General features: G+C 44.7%; 1 protein-coding gene across 4 annotated transcripts in view; it reads right to left on the minus strand.

Moving 5' to 3' along the window:
• LOC135243601 (ankyrin repeat and fibronectin type-III domain-containing protein 1-like) overlaps positions 1 to 20,263 on the minus strand; it is a 155,165-nt gene that overhangs the window by 123,805 nt on the left and 11,097 nt on the right. Inside the window, exons 1-2 of one of the 4 annotated variants that reach the window (XM_064315549.1) lie at positions 16,406 to 17,229; positions 1,638 to 1,819 (exon numbers count right to left, since the gene is read on the minus strand). In XM_064315549.1, the coding sequence (XP_064171619.1) occupies positions 1,638 to 1,819; positions 16,406 to 16,527 (304 nt within the window). In that variant the 5' untranslated portion in view covers positions 16,528 to 17,229. Of the gene's footprint in view, positions 1 to 1,637; positions 1,820 to 3,221; positions 3,643 to 3,709; positions 4,117 to 16,405; positions 17,230 to 20,263 lie in introns of those variants that run through there. The other 3 variants (XM_064315550.1, XM_064315552.1, XM_064315551.1) reach the window with 3 other exon arrangements.

Raw genomic sequence — 20,263 nt, forward strand, 5'->3', positions numbered from 1 at the left:
CATTTCAGTACAGGCAGCAAAACATTTCAGCACAGGCAGCACAGTATTTCAGCACAGTGAGCACAACACTTCAGCACAGACAGCACAGAATTTCAGCACAGACAGCACAGCATTTCAGCACAGGCAGCACAGCATTTCAGCACTGACAGCACAGCATTTCCGCACAGGGAGCAAAGCATTTCAGCACAGGCAGCACAGCATTTCAGCACAGGCAGCACATCATTTCAGCACAGTAAGCACAGCATTTCAAGCCAGCTGGCAGATATCACTAAGAACCGTCTGTAATTCCCCAGCTGGTGGCATGTGAAGTTTGTATAGAGAGCAGGCAGGAGAACAGCAGGTTTGCCTATAAAGGCTACACTTACAGGTGCTTAGTGTGTTTAATGTGTCCCTTATGCCACTGGAGATTAGTCACTCAGCGGTTTGTCATTCATTTCATTCTTAAATATGAGCAGCTGCAGTGGCAAGAAATGAATTGGACCATAGCGTACTGAAGTAAGCTGGCTAGCTTGCTCAAATCTAGTCCTCAAATTTAGCAGCTCAGTCAGCTGTCAGTACCTTGCATCAAGCAATCAATCTAGACAACTTGACTGCCTGACCTTGTAAACCAAAATGAAATGGCATGTGCCGGCTAAAGCTCTGACTGACATCTAATCATTTACATGTGAGCAGGAGGAAATCAGAGAAAATGGGGTCGCTGGTGGTGCATCCTGTTAACACACTGTGTCAGTATAAGAGTGAATCCCACAGACTGTTCTCTGTCAAGGCCCTGTATCAGAGTAAGGGTGAACCCCACAGTCTGGTCTCTGTCAAGGCCCTGTATCAGAGTAAGGGTGAACCTCACAGTCTGGTCTCTGTCAAGGCCCTGTATCAGAGTAAGGGTGAACCCCACAGTCTGGTCTCTGTTAAGGCACTGTATCAGTGTACGGTGAACCCCGCAGTCTGGTATCTGTTAAGGCACTGTTCTAGTGCATGGATGGGCTCTATGGTCTGAATAATGAAAGGAGGGCAGCTTGTCCCGCTCTACTTTCCTAATGAAGCTACAGGAACGCTTGCATATGATCAATTGCCTCAGCAGGGAAGCCAATGGCCAGCAGTAATCCCAATGGGATTTGTGTGTTAGTTATACAATGCCAGTTTCACTGTCCTCAATATCAGCACTTCACACTAGTTAATATATTTACACCTCACTTCAAGCTAGCTAATAAACTTACATCGTTTACACTGTGTGAGAAATACACAATTCTCTGTAAAGGAAGTGTCATTTTGAGCCTTATGGTTACCTTGCTCAGTTCTATGTGAGCGAGTAGCACTCATACGACAGGGAGAGCAGCTGCCCTCTTTTATCGCCGAAAAAGTGAAGCGAGAGTAACGGGTGTAGGCGGTGTCAGAAACGATGTCCCAGGACCAGTAGCAGATCGAGTGGTGGGTGAGAGCCATTAAACTGAAGGACAAATGGTAAAAATAGCCCTCTCAAAAGCGCACGGTATAAACCAACACATGCATGCTGTGTGCTTTTCATTGTGTGCTGTGATTGGCTGTAATCTTTACTATTGTGCTACTGAAAACACGATAGAATGACATGCATACAGGTGACTGGAAACCTGGTAATAGTTTATGTTATTAGCCCTCCTTACCTGTTGGGGGCAGCGCAGGGAGACCGGTGCCAAGAGGGGGTTTGAATCGAAAAGGGGCGTGCGCTTGACTGCCATCCACCAGGTCCGAGCGATTCATCCTATTGGCCATGGGGGACTGAGGGATGCTGGGAAGGGTGCGAGACTTGGCCAGGAGGGGTCTCTGAAGCTTCTTTTCCAAGGACCTATGCGTTTGGCAGAGAAATAATCAACCAATCAGATCAGGGACTTTAAAATTATACATGAGTGACCCAAAAATATGACTGTGTTCCACAAAGGGTAAGAATTTTTATCAACAACTACAAAAAAAACATAGTTTTCATCTATGTACAGTAAAACACAAAAGTATTGGAACAGTGACACAATTATTAGTCATTTTGGCTCTGTACTCCAGCACATTGTATTGGAAATAATGCAATCGATATGACCTTAAAGTTCTGCAGGAATTCCAGCCCTTTTTATTCAGTGCACAGATGTAGCTAAAGCAGATCAATTCAGCGCCAAACCAAAATAATTACATAGCATATTCATTAATGTACTTAATGGTAAATGGACTGCATTTATATAGCGCTTTTATCCAAAGCGCTTTACAATTGATGCTTCTCATTCGCCAGAGCAGTTAGGGGTTAGGTGTCTTGCTCAATGACACTTTGACACGCCCAGGCCAGGGTTTGAACCGGCAAACCTCTGACTGCCCAACAATCGTTCTTACCTCCTGAGCCATATCGCCCCATAATCTAAATACATGAGTTGTCCTCACTGAAATTTGGTCTGAACAGCGACAAATCCAAACATAAATTCTCCATCTAGAATCAACTCCAGACCTTTTGTTAGCTTTCCTGTGCATGACCTAATGATGCAAAGACGCACAAGAAACAGCTGAGCAGCCAAATTGTCTCATTACTTTAGCTTCCCTAAAATGGGGAAATGTGTATGAAAACTGCTCTAATTCCTACACAGATCACCCAATATTGATCTAATGGAGTACAGAGACAAAACAACAAAAATGTGTTTACTGTTCCAAACTTTTTCCCACGGGACCCATTACATAAAATGCCTGGATCCATTTTGTCCTATAATTCCAATGCATTACAGGCATTTAATAGATGCTCTTAGCCAGCGTCTATTATACATATTCACTTCACTTCATAATATTGTGCTCCTTATGTTTTTGGAACCCTGATGAAGGCTGTTTGAGGCCACAACGAATAGCATAGGTCCAGCACGTTTTAATTTATCTTTCCATGTTTAAATAATCATTTAACTTCACCATTAAGAGTACCTTGGCCTCCTCCTTGTTTGCCATCTTTACTTTTTCTCAATATTGACTGGCAAACTAAACCCTTTCTGCTGCATTACTCTATCTGCTAGTTGTTGCCAAAAAAAAAAAAAAACACACACACAGCAAAATGTCAAGGTTCCTCTAAACGTCAAGGTCCTCTTAATAATCACTCAGTCTTTTTTAGTGAAACAACCCAAACGCTTTAGCCAGGAAAATCTGCTAAAGTCAGCAGGAAACACGATGGCTACTCCGGAGATTTTCAGACAAAACGAGCCCTTTCTTTCACCTAGCGCCTTTCCACTCACCGTGCCTTGCCTCCTAAACCGTTAACGGGTCAATGCGTAGTGCGCAGAGAGGTGTTTTCATCAAATCGCTCTCAGTCAATACTGTAGAAAAAGACCGCAGAAGCCGCGGCAGGGGAAACCTGGCCAGCTGGCCTTGCGAGACGCTCGATCTCAGGAAATCAGCACCGTCATTCTTCTCAAATACCGCGTGTGTCCGGAGGGGAGAGTCACCGTTTCTGTTCGGCCAAGCTTTGCTGCCAACACTTCACATTTAATACGCGTTTTACTTCGCTTTTACAAATCCTGGAATCGATGCACATACACCAGCGACAAGGGCTGTTAGACCCATTGTTGTTTTTTCACATTTTAGTATAGAAGAGGAACACGAAAAATAAACCTGCAAGGACTAAGTGGAAAGCAGCATTTGAGAGAAAAGTATTTGCCATCTTAAAGGTACCATGAAAAGTGTAATGTGGGAGCTCGTCATTTATGACTTGATATGTGGTTACCTGATTTCACATCTGTGACTTAAAGATTTCCCCAGCATGCAAAGGCACATTTTATTTGTTTGATTTTACTAAATATGTATGCTAACATATATACACACACATGTATGTCCAACCTGATAGGGATCCATTGCTTTTCTGTGACGTCAACCAGCGTCATATTGCCTTCAAAGTGCGTCCCAAATTCGTTGTTTTTTTGAAGTTTCTTTTTCGTTAGGTCACTACCTCTGGAGGGAGCAGTGCCTTCCTGTTTCCGACACTTCCTGTTTCAGACCTCCAACTCTCATGTTGGCGTTCACATAAATTTTTATAATCTTGCTGTTTATAAATTAGAAAAAATAAATACAAATGTTTATCTTTAGCCTAAATTAACACTAAATGCAAGAAAAAAGTTATTATACAAGGTCTTTAACTGGCAGCTCAACTGAGTTTTTCTCACATCCAAACATAGTTTTCAAAATGTATTTCTGCATTTATTTGTTAATCATGGTTTTTATTTATTTACTTATTGCCTTCGTACATATTTAGCAATACACAAATACATGAATTTAAAATTTTGATTTGGATGTGAGAAAAGGTAAACAGCTCGGCTGAGCTGGCAGTTAAAGGGTTTTAATATCCTAACAGCTTTTAGAGGAACAGGGCCTGTATCCAGTGTTAGATGGAGTACACATCTATTGCGGAAGACACACAAAGTCTTACTCAACAGCAGTAGATGGACTGCCTGGGCGAAATAAGAGGCCACAGCAGTGTCCCTGAGACCAGTCCACCAATTAAAGGTGCACAGCCCCAGGTGGGGAAAGTGAGAAAGGTCATCAGTGAGGTCATCAATGAGGGCATTAAATGACTCCTCCTTCCTGGGTGAAATACGGAATCCTCTGAGTCATTCAAATGTACATTCTACCTGCTTTTCTCAGCTGACTGAGGTGTCAATAGATAATGGATTGGCCCAATGTGTAATGGATGGTTCAGTGTGCAATGGATGATTCAATGTGTAATGGATGGTCCAATGTGTAATGGATAGTCTAATGTGTAGTGGATGGTTCAATGATAATGGATGGTCCAATGTGTGATGGATGGTCCAATGTGTAATGAATGGTTCAATGTGTAATGGATGGTCCAATGCGTAATGGATGGTCCAATGTGTAATGAATGGTTCAATGTGTAACGGAAGACCATGATTTCCCAAGAGAGAATTTAGAAATTACGGCGAAATATTAATATTTGTGTATTTATACATTTAGAAAAAAATGAATAAAAAAGAAAAAAAAACTTAACGGTAGAAATGCAGCTAAATACCATAAATCATACTTTGCCCTTTTTGCTGCTGATTTTTGTAATAAATTACAACTCTGTCTGACAACATTGGGCCCTGGAAGCAATCAATATTTGTACTTAACATTGCCGTCCATATAAATCTGAGTGTTGATAGATGCTAGGTCAGAATTTATGATGATAAAAAATGTGTGTGTGTGTTAGATTCCCACCAAGAAGTTAATGCCTTACATGTGGGTATTTGCATAACAGCTGTTAAATTATAAGTCCTTTGACCTTGGAGAGGGAGGAGGTAGACAGAGCAGAGAGAGAAGAGAGAAGGAGAGAGAGAGAGAGAGAGAGGTAGAGAGAGGGAGAGAGACAGAGACAGAGAGAGAGCGAGAGAGATTATCATTCACATTCAAAAAAGCGCATTCAATTTTATTGAACATCTAAAAATGAGTCCAACAAACTCCTTACAATTCATGGCTCTCCAAACCCAAGAGCTCAGCCCAGAAAAGTATCCCCTCAGCCAGCTGGTTCTGAACCTCTGTAGACTAACATGAACACACACTAACACAAACCAGCTTCAGATCAGCACTGCTTCACAACAGCCCTTTAGAGTCTCAAAGTGACTAAAAGACATCTGTCTGTGAACAAAGACTCATTAAAAAAGACTTCCAAAATAAGCCTAAGTATAAACACATCAAACGAATCTGCAGATAAAAGTGAAACTGCCTGTACATCTCCTGTCCTCTATAATCAGAAACCCCGGTCTCATCAAAGCTCTTATAGTTGCATTTGTCATACAAGGACAACATGCTACTACTGGCCACAGAACATGGTGGAAGATACAAATGACAAAACAGGAAACAATCATTATAACTTACATTTGTTAGACTCTGTATTTTTACAGTTTAATGCATGGCCTAAATAAAACTTAATTAAATAAAAAAATTTCAAAAAATGAAACAGAACTGTTTTACGTAACAGGCACTGTCGCTGAGAGTGCATAGGCTGAGATACTGTGCATCAAACACAGGCTGCACAGAACCCCTCCTCATAACGACACAGACTACACAGAGCTACACTCATACAGACACAGGCTGCACAGAGACTGTGGTCATACAGACACAGGCTGCACAGAGACTGTGCTCATACAGACACAGGCTGCACAGAGGTTTTGCCCAAGCTGGGTGTGCACCCGTGTTGCTATCCAATATAACAAACATCACAGCACTTTGAGAACAGTGTGAATAGCAGGTAAGTTAGCTCAGCTGAAATTATGCTAATAAAGAGAAAATGATTGTGGCCTTTATTTCAGAACAAACATGCATATAATTACACTGCTTGTGCTGAGAGTAATTTGATTAAAGTGTTATTGTAGTGCCCTTTAAAATGAGCAAAATCACAATAAATACCCTCCCACCCCAGCAAGCTCCCAGCAACTAAAACCCCAAACACAGGACCCAGACGGGTGAGGCAGAAGACCGGGAGCACGTACAGGAACGCCTCGCGCCTCTGCAGATTCGGGCACCACCTTGAGCGCCAGCCATAACTGACACCACCGCACAGCACAAATCAAGAGCAGAACCTGTTGCTAAGCAACCCCAAAATTCAGAGGGAGAAAAAAAAAAGGAAGACTTTATGGTCCCGGCCACAGCCGCTCCTCTGCGAGAGGAAAGAGCAGTGGAGTGGCGGTGAAGTGCCACCCCGCACCACGTATTCAGCTGCTAAAACCCCACAGACCCGATGCTCTGCATCCAGTTGGAGGTGCGGGTCTCAGCCAGAGCCAAAATGGTGGGAGGTGTGTGTCTCAGCCAGAGCCAAAATGGTGGGAGGCGTGTGTGTGTGTGTGTGTGTGTGTGTGTGTGTGTGTGTGTGTCTCAGCCCGAGCCGAAACGGCGGTCGACTCTCAGCGACTTCTGCTAAACAGAACATCTGAATTGGTGTCGTACAGTTTACGGGCTGCTCTGAACGCAGCGACACGGGGCTCTGCTAAACTCTCTGAGCCTCCCACACAAACCCGCTTCCAGTGAGTCATAAAGGAAGCCCTAATCTGTTTTCTGAGCAGTCACAGTGACCTACTAAATATCCTTGTGAAATTTTTATGAGCGTAAAATACGCCCGAGCAGGCGATAATAATGTAAAAATCCATATCGGCTGTAATGAGGTTAAGCGGCTCTGGAGCGCGCCGGATCGTAATCTGGAGCGGTAGCCCCGTTCGGCGCTTTATTCAGGGCCCACAGACGCAGAACTGGGACTTAAGGAAGGTTCCGGAAGCCTGGCACGGCGCGAACGCTCCCTTCCAGCTCTCTCGTCTGGGTGAGTCTGCGTCTCTGTCCGTGGTGCTGAAATATCTCGGGAAACGCCAGAGACGGTTTTCACCCGGGGGTCAGCGCGGACGCGAGTCCCCGTTCACCTGTTGCATTCTGGGAAACATCTCAGTAGCCGATTCCCGTTGGTCCAGCTCACCCAGACCGTTCACTTCAAAGGAAAGACGTCTCGCGCTGGGCTTGAGCCGTAATGAATGTGCGCCACGTTGATTCGAGTGCAATCAGACCCCATCAGCTGAAGTGGCATAGGCAAGCAGACAGTTTGCATGGGGTCTCTAACCCGCTGCTTATGACGGGGGACGATAATTGCAAGAGCACAAAGAAGAACGTCACGCGGAGCCCCAGTCTACCTTCCAAAGGCTCGCACAAAGAGACAATCAATCCACTTCCAAGCTATAAAGCAGCCAAGTGCTTCTCAAGGGCATCGTATAATTGCAAGCCATTAAGCCCACCTTGGTATCTATTCATCAGCGACTGTCCTGTTTTCAGACAAATAAACTGATGAAGGTATCGTCTGAATTAGCTGACATTTTACAATGGAGCAATTAATCACAAAAATACCAGATAATTGAAAAATTGCATGTCAGTGTGATTTAAAAAAACAGATCACAATTCATTTGGTTGAGCTTTATGTGGAAACTCTTTTTTTTCCAACTGCACACATTCACCGCGGCAATTCCAGTAAAAACTGAATCACAAAAGAACGTGCCTCAGGAACCTGCGTGAAATCGTGCTCTTTTCTAACATATTGTCATTAAACTATTAAAAACGCACATTTTACTCTGGGACAAAGTAACGGCTGCCCCTGAATAAAGCGCTGCCCCTGGTGTTTCCAGTAAGGTTCTGTGGACATGAAAGGGGACTATTGATTGGTTCAAAGAGAATTTCCTAATTTCTTTGAATAATTTACTCCTTGTGACCCCCCCAACACCTGATCAGAGCTACAGGTTTAACGCATAAATAAGCGGCACATCCTGCTCTCCCTATATCCCGCAGTCTTTTCCGCTGTACGGTCCTTTTGTTTTGTAGCTTTGAATGCAGAGACTATTTTTAGTGCGCTTTGTTATGTCCCTGCTTAGGACATACAGGTTTAAAATGAAAAGGGAAGCGCGGAAAGACCAACAGCTGGAATATGGAACTTTAGGAATAAACTCACGGACTCGTAAAGCAAAACCGCTCGGTGGTGGAAGTTTTATTTCATTAACAGCCTAACACATGGACCGTGTAGCTCCTGCTGCACCACACTTCCCAAGAGAAATAACATTTTATCTCATTATATGCTAGTCTCTTTACCAATCACAGTGTGGGGTATACCCGCGACCATACTAACGGGTTTACCGTTTTAAAATATAACCTCACGCTCAAGGTTCTCGGGACTGCGGGCTATCGAGCGAGGGGGAGGGGCCCGTCCCTCGAGAGACATTTCAAAACGGTGTCACCCAGAACTCGTTTTAATTCCTCCGAGCGACCAAAAGACTTATTGGCGCAAAATCGATGCGGGTGACTCGCAAAGGCTTTGCAAGCCCTTGACTAATGTCGTGATGACAGTCTAGTGCCCCGGGGCTTTTCCGCTATATCGCCTACGCCGAGCAGAACAGATGAACTGAAACGCAAACCTGTCGGTCGCTCTCACCAACCTGAACGCCACACGGCGCGCTTACCAAAGAAGCCCCTCTGCCCTCTGTAAACTCAACGAGCCGCGTCTAATTCCAGACAAAGCTACGCATGCAGCACTTTAATATTAAATCTACCGCACCATCCTTTTACCAATAACATGAGTCATGCGCCATGTTATACAGCATCTGCCAAGGTTACATTTCTATAACGAATATTTCTGGGGAAATTAATCGGTGTCATTGTCATACCTCATTTTATAGCTGAAGGAAAAGGAATGACCGCAAAGAACCAGACATTATCGTCCCGGGCTGTGCGGTACATACTAAGCAGTACAGTAAAGCCGGGCACCCACCGCACGCGTATCGGCCGCGAGCGCACTACGCGCGTATTACGCGCGTAACTGAAGCGTAGTTGAAGTACTGTTATTACAATGGCAGCGGGCGACGTCGTCTCCACCAGATGCGAACGCGTCGCGTACCGGCTGCGAAGCTCGCGCGACACAAGCGAACTGAAGCGTAGTTTTTCGCTTCAGTTCTATTTTTTCGGCTTGTCGCGCGTCACGATGGCCTGTTTATACACAGAAATATGCTCTAAAATGCTAGGTATACATGCTCTGATTTATATTTCATCCTTATATTACTGGGGGTGTGTCCCTAGTTACCTCCCAGATATTTTATAAGCACCAAAAAAAAAAAAATACAAGCCTTTTCGTTTTGTAAAAATAAATAAATAAATAACTGGAACCTGGGGAAAAGGCAAACTTAGTTTCGCTGTCTTATTTTGCGGAGGGGGTGGGGTACATTTGAAAATACACCACAGAAAGACGTAGCCTATCGCACTTGTACTTCAAAGCTTCCGGTGTTCATGGCGTTGTGGTGTTCATATCTCTTCAAGATTAAACTGTTACTGTCTTTTCATGATTAGCTGATTTTACTAAATATGATCCTATAAATGTTTTGACGTGAATGACAAGACAACACGGGAATTCCCAATGGTTGATTACGGATTATTTATTATTATTATGATCATTACATATTCTTCATGAAATTGGCACGCTTGTTAACCAAGCAAATAAATTAATACAGTTTGAGATTGATTGTTATGCAGGCTACGTTGCGATTTAAGTTTATGGTAATTCTTGAAAGCGTTTACTTTCTCACGTATTTACGAGTTAACGAAATATTACCAAATTAACAAACTGAAAAAGGTCTCTCACCAAAGTATTCACTTAACCCATAATCAACAGTCGTGAACAAACGTGAAATACACGATGTAAAAGCCCACTGCAGACTGCGAGAGCTACTAGGAATATATAGCTTTTACGCAAGCCTTTGCGCGACACAAACGGAACCAGTGGAGACACCCTACGCGTCGCGCCGTGCTGCTTCGCCCTGCTGTTTACGCGACGCATACGCGACGCGTGCGGTGGGTGCCCGGCTTAAGTAGGACACGCGCACAACCGAACTGTCTAAAGTATTCCATAGGAGACGGGGCGCGGACAGAAGTGTGGCCGTGAATTTTTATGAAGGATCTTCGCGCAGAGGAGAAAAAGGCTCACGGCTCAAACCCTGCCACGATCCCTCAATGGCCCTCAGTCTTTCTGCTCTTAACTGTCAGGTTTTAGACCTCATAAAACTGCGAGCACCGCGCTGCAGTCTTTCTGTAATGCTACTGCGACGTGATTGCCGGCGGATGTTGAAATCGCATCGAAAGCCGACAGTTTATTAGAATCGGGGATGGGTAGATTACTAGAAAATGACTGTCAGTTGGTCAGTGTTTGATGGTCACACTTAATCTAAAGATGGCAGTTATTTGACTGGTAACAGACCTGTGCATATAATTGGACGGCTATAGACAGACACAGCTGTAGGCAGACTTTTTGGAACAACAATCTAATAATGTAAATATATTTTATTAGTATATCGCAGAGCATAGCCGTGCACATAAATATATATACATACCAATAAGGAATATACTGTATATACATACTCATTGGGCACTATGTTAGATACACCCATTTAGTACTGGGAAGGAGCCCCTTTTGCCTCCAGAACAGCCTCAGTTCTACTCAGCATGGATTCAATAACGTGCTGGAAGCATTCATCCCTTAGGGGTATTAGCCCATGCTGACTCGATAGCATCACACAGTTCCTGCAGATTTTTTCCGCCACATATTCATGCTGTGAGCCTCCTGTTCCACCTCAGCCCAAAGGTGCTATATTGGACCCCCCCCCCCAAGGTCCCTGATTGCTTCGGACAAACCTTTTCCTCCACTACACGACTGGTTCATCAGTTGCCCCTGGTTACTTATTGCTTAGGGCCACCTAAATCTTAGAGCTGGCTCTGTTTGTGACTGTTACATTATCCTGTGGCACGTATCCATATGAAAAAGTGTAGACTTGGGCCATTAAGGTATGCACATGGTCAGCAACACTGCTTAAGTATGATGTGCTTCCTTTACGAACCACTCAGTCATTGTCCATCTGCCTCCCTGAAGAAGCACCTCTTCAGACTGTACCAGGACTAACTATCACTACTCTGCAGGGCACTCCCAACCACAATCGCTCTTAACATCTTTCTAATTTGTTCCTGTAGCACTTCAATGTTACATTTTAATCTCCATCCAGCACTTACATTGCACTTGTATCGTTATCTTGATGTTGTAGCTTGTTGTCATGCCTCCTGGTCTGACTTACCATTGCTCTCTGACCTAGCCTATGCTTAATGTTTGAACTGGACTTACTGTGTTCATGGCTATGGATAACTGTTACATAATGAGCATTGCACCATATCAGACCTGTGTTTTGTAGTTGCTCCAATGACCTTCAGTATACGCCTATTGTACGTCACTTTGGATAAAGGTGTCTGCCAGATAAATGTAACGTAATGTAAATGGAATTCGAACAATGCTCACTTGATATTAAGGGGCCTAACGTGTTAAGAAAACATTCCCCACACCGTTACAGCACCACCACCAGTCTGTGCCGTGGACACAAGGCTCCATGGATTAATGCTGTTTATGCCCAATTCTGACCCTACCACCCGCATATTGCAGCAAAAATCAACATTCGGTAGACCGGGTGACACTCTTCCAATCTTCAATCATCTGTTTTACATACAAGACCAAGGCACTGAGAGACATACCACCTATAGTGGATAATCTGGCTTTATCCGACGGGAGTTGGTCTTTTAACCTAAAGGTCGCAGGTTTGATTCCCCGGTAGGACACTGCCGTTGTGCCATTGAGCAAGGTACTTAACCTGCTTTGCCCCATATATATCCAGCTGTATAATTGGATACAATGTAAGTTGCTAAATGCCTGTAATGTAATGTAATACTTTAGGGACCACGGGCCGGTGGTGGTAAATGACCTAGGGGTACACGTGGGAGTGCAAGGGAAGAGTAATTCAGAGGGGTACAGGCAGGAGGGATCAGGCGCACGAAGAGCTTTGAGCGTGGTGGTTTGAATGTGGAGGTGAGCAGTAATCTGGAGCCCGTGTACAGATATTTCAGTTTTTTTTATTTTTAATAAATTTGCAAACATTCCTGTTTTTGCTTTGTCATTATGGGGTATCGTGTGTAGATTGATGAGAATTAAAAAATCAATTTAATCCGTTTTACAATGAGGCTGTAACCTAACGAAACGTGGAAAAAGTGAAGGGGTCTGAGTACTTTCCGAAGGCACTGTGGTTGATAGAGAACGGGGGTTACGTGAGCGGACTTCTCAGTGCGTGTGAACGCCCTGGCAGTCGGGTTCGGCGCGCGCTGGAGTTCACGGAGAGTTTTAGACGGAGGCGGGTGAACGGTAAACTGAGAGGGGGGGGGAAACGTAAGCCCATATGACAGTTTCAGCATCAGCGGGGTCGAGTGACGGAGGAGAGGTGAGCGACGTTACGGAGATAATAGAGTTGATGTGAGCTTACAGTAAAAGGGCAGGGCAGAATTTAAAAATAAATTTTAAAAAACTCCAAGGTTTCAGCCGTTTTACAGAGGCTGGGTTTCAGTGCTAGCCTCGGGATTTCTGCCTTGTCGTAATTTAGGAAGGAATCGATTTATGCTAGCAATTTTTCCCTTTAAAAGTGCAAAACCGTTTTTTCGCTAAAGGCATTACACTGATCTACGGAGCGCTTGAGAGCTGATGTAGGTGGGTTCAAGAAGCTTGCTGATGGAGGCAAAGAGAGTTTCTGGCTCGCCCCTGCCCTCGGAAATGCCGGGGGGGCAAATAACGCCGCACGGGCGACATCGGGGGCAGCCCTGAAGTTAGCGTTAGCCCGGGAACGCACCGCGAGGCCAGTTTTCACGCAGGGATGCCCGAGGCAAGTGGTTTTACATCACATTACAGGCATTTAGCAGACGCTCTTATCCAGAGCGACTGACACAACTTCTTTTTTTTACTTAGCATTTTACATTGTATCCATTTATACAGCTGGATATATACTGAAGCAATGCAGGTTAAGTACCTTGCTCGGGGGTACGACGGCAGTGCCCTACCCAGGAATCGAACCTGCGACCTTTCGGTTACAAGCCAAGTTCCTTGCCCATTGTTTTAGAGTCGTGCCAAGGTGAGGAGCGCACAGATGGCACGGGCCTGGCCTTCTACGGGGCAAGTTCATTAAAGGAGCTGGAGATGATGTCATTTCACCGAAAACAAACACACCAGGCTAGGGGAAGAGCAAAGTCCATTAGAGAGGACGGAACAAGAGCGCGTGAGAACGAGTCAGGGATGACGCGCGTATCAGCGCAGTACACCAGGGAGCTTTTCCATTCGAGCGAGCGCAAGAGATAATCACTCGGGGTTCAGTGTTTGGCTTTCTGTCCTCTTCACCCGATGACATTTACACGACACAGACTTTCACGATACTAGCGATTTTTTACATTGCGTGTCCATGGCAAGGCTGTGTAACTCAAGACATAAAACAAGGTCTCTCTGTGTCCTTGTAGGGGACTAAAACATCATCATCATGTAAAACAATTACGAATCTGCTGATCTCTAGAGAAATACTCCACTGAATATAATGGAGTGACTTGCCTGACCCATGAAAACTTGCCCTGCTTGTGGGAGGGTTTGTGCTTAAGGAGCAAATTCAACGAGCAGCCTCAACAGAGATGCACGTCTTAAGATACCACACTACACCTTCTACAGAGACGAAAAAGGCATTGAGTTTTATCCCATCCATCCATCCATTCATCCGTTATATAATATGCATATTCCAGGTCAGGGTCATGGGGGGGGTCTGGAGCCCATCCCAGCATGTATTGGGTGAAAGGCAGGAATACACCCTGGAAAGGTTGCCAATCCATTGCAGGTCACATACAAACTATATTGTGCAAAGATGACACTATTGAATTGTTTTCTATAGTGTTTTGAGATGAGATTATTAAACGTATGATGGGGGAAGGGGATGGTCTTGACCAGTCCTATAAAAGGTTAAGATACTTTTCATTGTTGATTACCTCAAATGCAGGCAATTCTTCCAAAAGACCGTTTGGAGTTGGCTTCTGACGGTAGGTTTGAAGACCTGCAACATGCAGCCATGGGCACTCATCTTCAGTTGTGGTTCTCAGATTTTTTCTTTGATTCTCAGAACATCTGCTTCACTGTGCAAGACGTACTTAAACCTCTAGCAGGCAGCCTCACCACTGTTTTATAAACGTCTTAATTGCTTAGCTAATAGTAGAAATGAATTAATTAATTTGTTTGTTTGTAAATATCTTCTGACTTGTAAAATTCAGCGACCCCTTGTCTTGCTTCTTCTCTTTGTCTTTGTCTTTCCCTGAGGTGATGACACATGGATTTTTTACGTGTTACCTCATTTTTATACCCCAGTGAAACAGGAAGTTCCTGCAGCACAAGTTCCTTAAGATTGCTTTGAGCTTAAAAGCATGCAAAGCAGTGCGTTAATGCTCTGTTTGATCGAGCCTGTCCAGTTTGCTCTAGTTTTTGCATGTTGCCGAGTACCAGTTGGGTGCAGCGTACTCTAAAAACACGAAGCTAAGCCCAGTTTCCTAAGTAACATTTAACTAAGCACCGAGATATGTCAAAGGAGGGGGTTGAGGGTAAGTCCTTCCAACTCATTAGAGCTCGTTAACTTCACTGCCCTCCCGTCTGTAAAAGGCACAGTGAAGATCTTACGCACGCACATTCACCAGGGCGAACCAAGGGCGCACCAATATCCCCTTAATTATTCCGCATTCAAATTTCTGCTTTACAATTCATGCTTTAGTTTTTGATTGAACACGCCCTCGGACAGGACCTCTCAGCGTATGACTGGAGCAAGGCAATTCATTTCGTTCACGATGAGGTCACCGAAGCAAATTAATCAGCACCCTGAGATTAGACAGCATGTTGGATGCATTCAGATTCAAAATTAAAATGAAAATGAACTCAATTTACAGCCTCGGGGGTTCATAACATCAAAATATTGTGGCAAATTTGAAGGGGAAAAAAATGACAGAGAGCAGCATGAATTGAAATTAAAGCTTCCGGTGCGCACAGTGTTTGCTTTATTGAAAAAAATGTAAATTCAGGGCATAGTTTCCACTGCATGGAAACCTGGGAACAGACTGTACAACACAGCAATGGACTGAGATAATGTAGCTTTGACCGCAACAGAAACATTTCTGGTGTGCACCAAAATACTAATGTTTCTTCAGACAGGTGAGAGTCACCTATCTTGGTCCTCTACATTCTTCACCTGTTTATTTTACAGAAGCTTCTCAACAGCTCGGTGCACTACATTTATATGTAAGCGTTTAGCAGATGCTCTTATCCAGAGAAACTTAAAATCGCTGCACATAAAATGCGTTTATACAGCTGGATATTTGCTGAAGTAATTCAGGAGAAGTACTTTGCTCAAGGGTACAAGAGCAGTGCCCTGCATTGAGTCAAACCTGCATCCACAGTGTTACAAACCCAGTTCCCAAAGCACTATGCTACACTACTGACCCATAGCACCCACAGAAGCACACAGCGCCTGTTTCGTTTACATCATATGCTTGTTTTCATACAGTTTAATGTCACACACACACACACGCACTCACGCACACAGACACACACTCTCTCTCTCTCTCTCTCACACACACACACACACATGCACACAGACACACACTTTCTCTCTCACACACACACACACACTCTCACACACACACACACGCACTCACACACACACTCTCACACACACACACACACTCGCGCACACACGCACTCACACACACACACTCACACACACACACACACTCTCTCTCTCACACACACACAGACACACCCACTCTCTCTCTCACACACACACACTCACACACACACGCACTCACACACACACTCTCACACACACACACTCTCTTTCTCACACACTCACACACACAAACACACACACACACTCGCACACACACACACTCACACACACACTCTCTCTCTCTCACACACACACAGACACACACACCCACTCTCGCACACACACACACACACACACACACACACGCGCGCACGCAGTACCTGGCCTCGGCCACAGTGCAGCAGTAGCTGCTGCTCCTCTGGGACTCTCTCCGGGCTCCTCGCAGGTCTTCCTGGGACTTGCGGCGGATGAAGTAATCCGTAAGTTTGCCGAAACTCGACATGGCCCTCCCCTCCCTCTGCCTGCCCGCGTCCGTTCTGTCTGGAGCCTCCCCGCTTCCCACGATGCCCTCCACTGTGCTGGCTGACAGGACCGGCCGTCCCCCCCCTCCCCCGCCGCCCGTCTACCCTTCCATCGCGCTGATTTTTAAAAAAGCGTGAACGCGGAGAAGAAGGGGATGTGCTGTGCTCTTCCTCAGCGCGCACACACACACACACACACACACACACAGGCAGGATCTCTCTGAAGATAAGGCTGCTCAGAGCTGCGTATGAAAGAGGAGAGGAGAAAGAAGAAAGGAGAGAAGGGGAGAAAAGAGGAGAGGAGAGAAGAGGAGCAGAGAGGAGAGGAGAGCGCTAGCTCTGCAGCGGCGCGGGACGAGGGAGAGACTGCAGTCTGCTCCGACGCGATGCAGTTTGGCTTCGGTCGCTCCCTTTCCCTTTTTTTAAAGCTCCGCGATGCAACCAATGATCTTCATCTTTCCTACTTTGCTCTCTCTCTCTCTCTCTCTCTCTCTCTCATTCACCATCTTTCCCTGCCATGCTCTTGCTCTCTCTCTCTTTTTCATTCACTGTCTCTCCCTCTCATGGTCTTGCTCTCTCTCTCTCTTTCAGTGTCTCTCTCTCTCTCTCGCTCTGAGTGAAACGTACAGATGCTCATACGCTTCCCTTTTGCTGTCTCGTCCTTCTCGCTGACACACAAACGCACTCACAGAAATGCTCGCACACACGCACGCAAGCACATACACACTCACACACACATACTGTACGCACACACGCTCACATACACACGTAGATATGCACGCACTCACACATACTGTACTAACACACGCACATACGCACACGCGTGCATGCACACACATACACACACACATGCATACACACACGCAAACCCTGCTCCATCACATTCTGGAGATATTATAATGGTAAATGAAAAGAAATTACAGCAAGAGAAGAACTCATTGGGATGGTAGTCTATGTAAAGCACATTATTGTACGTGCCTGTGTGTGTGTATGCATGTGTATCTGTGTGTGTGTGTGTGTGTGTGTGTGTGCGGGTGTGTGCCAGTGTGTGTGCAGGTGTGTGTGAGTGTGTGTGTGTAATACTATCTTTGTGAGGACCAAATGTCCTCACAAGGATAGAAAGATGAGGAAAATTACGCTTTGTGAGGACCTTTTGCTGGTCCCCAGAAGGTCAAAAGGCTGTTTTGGGGTTAGGACTTAGGGTTAGTGTTAGGGTTACAATTAAGTTAAGGTTAGGAATGTAGTGGTTGGGGTTCGGGTTAGGGTTAGAGGTTACGAAATGAATGTAGTCAATGGGAAGTTCTCACAAGTATAGCAATACGGGACTATGTGGATGTGTGCGTGTGTGTGTATGCGTGTGTATTTGTGTGTGCGTGTGTGTGTCTGATATTTTTGTTTACTCTCCTGCTTGGTAACTGGGAAAACAGCGTCCACCACGCTGAGGGCGCTTCTCGAATAGTCTTCAGCAGCTCGGGTGCAGCGATGCGATTCACATACATATGTTACCATCAGCGTTTCACTGTCTACTACCCCTTTCCCCTCCCTCCCTTGTGTGTGAGTGCACACACAGATGCACACACTCACACACTCACACATACACACAAACCTATGCACACACACACATACATACAAACATATGCATACATACATGCATACAAACACACACACATTCACACACTCACACATACACACAAACATATGCACACACACACACATACATACGAACACACACACATGCACACACTCACACATACACACAAACATATGCACACATACATGCATACAAACACATGCACACACATGCACACACACACATTCACTCATGTGCATGCACACACACACACAAATACTTGCACAGGCACACACTCACACACACGCACATACATGCACAGGCACACACACACACACTAACACACACACACATGATTACACTCACAAACCTGTCTTTTTTTCTGATGACAGCGAAAGGAATTCAGCAATAAGCAAAGTGAAATAATCATGAAGTCGCCCTTCATATAAAACAGTCCATTCATAAGAAAGAAAGGACGAGAGATGTTATGAAGAGCAATATGGAGCAGATAGTCAGATAGAGAATACAGAGCACTTAGCCACTTAGCAGAGTCCCTCATTCAGATTTACTTACACAAACTGCATTCCAGCATTCAATCAGTTTATACAGCTGAGCATCGCTCTAAAGCAATTCAGGTTGAGTGCCTCACTCAAGGGTATAAGGGCAGTGCCCCACGTGGAACTCAAAACCTACAAATTCAGAACTGCAAACCCAGCTCTCTAACCACCGCACCGCAATCTTACGTTCATGTGCCAGGCACACTCTGCACGTCCTCGCACTCTGAATCTTCATTCATTAATAAATTATTTAATAAAACACATTTGTCATCGACATATTTCAGTCTCAGCACACAGTGTGTCTTCACTGTGACATGTGGGTCCTCAGCTCTCATGTGCTCTCACTGCAACACTTACTGAAATATCATAAGAATATTTCACAGTGTGATGGTGTGACTGTGATATGCTGAAGCACCTTAAAGCGACGATCTTTTCGGTGTTTGTTGCAATACATCGACGATTTAGCTGTTTCAATAAATTCCCAAACGTATTCCATTTCCGTAAAGGCACTCTTGGGACACGCTGGTATTGATTACAATCGATGCCTTGACTAATTAGGATTTTTTTAAACATATGCGTTTATGGCTTACATTCAATCAATATTTGTCCTTAACTCTGACCTACAATTAAATGCGCTCAGTTCTCTTTCTTCGTCACACACCCAGTTTGGCTAATTAGCGTAACGATTTCTGAACTCGCTGAAGTCTTTGCTGAGAAAAAACATTTTTGCTTTGAATTGTTTGTCAAAGTTAGAGAGAAATGTTGATTGATTCCCAGTTTGAGTTATGTTAACTTTGTCCTGAAACGCAATGCAGGTTCGGCACACGTTTGCTTAGTGTTTTGAACTCTTGCACTTCCGCAAACGGTTTTGTTTCAGGGAGCTGATTTTTACACTTTCGGCATTTAAGACTTCATTGCCTTTGGCTTTAGGCTCATCAGTTGATCAGTACAAAATGTCACCTCTTCCACAAAAGGAATTGCTTGCAGAAAATGAAAGACCTACTCCACTCAAAAACGTGTTATTTTAACGGATGACCCCTCTTGTAAGCGCGACTTTTGCTACACGGATTTGTGCAGAACCCAGAGCACACCTTGTTTACATTCTTCCTATGTGGACGGAGAGTTTCTCCCAACTTCCCTTTAATTTCAGATGGGAACATGCACGTATGAGCAAAATTTTGTGATGTCACAAATACGTTGAACCTATCACGGTCCAATATGCAAAAATATGTAAATTTACAAGAGAGCGATGGGGTAAACTGAAACCTTAGCGCACAGAAAGCGGACCGGTCAGTGAGATTGTCGCGATAGTGGGTGTGCTGAACGTGGCGGACTGTGCAGATTGTAGGATGCGATCCCCAGGTAGGAACTTCGTTCCACTCGTTACCGAAGGTGCCCATTCAAAAAATGGTGGAATTTTTTCAGAAAATTCACGTGGATATACCTGACAGTATAGAGGGAATCTGAGTTTGTAGCGTACGTTGACTGCTTCCAGATCATGCAGAAGTGGTTGGGCTTCACTAATAAACTGATTTTGAATCCAGATGTCGATCTTGAAAGCACCGCAGCAAGTGTTGCCAATTTGCATAG

Source organism: Anguilla rostrata, chromosome 17 (genome assembly GCF_018555375.3).
Source record: "Anguilla rostrata isolate EN2019 chromosome 17, ASM1855537v3, whole genome shotgun sequence".
Classification (NCBI taxonomy): Eukaryota; Metazoa; Chordata; class Actinopteri; order Anguilliformes; family Anguillidae; genus Anguilla; species Anguilla rostrata.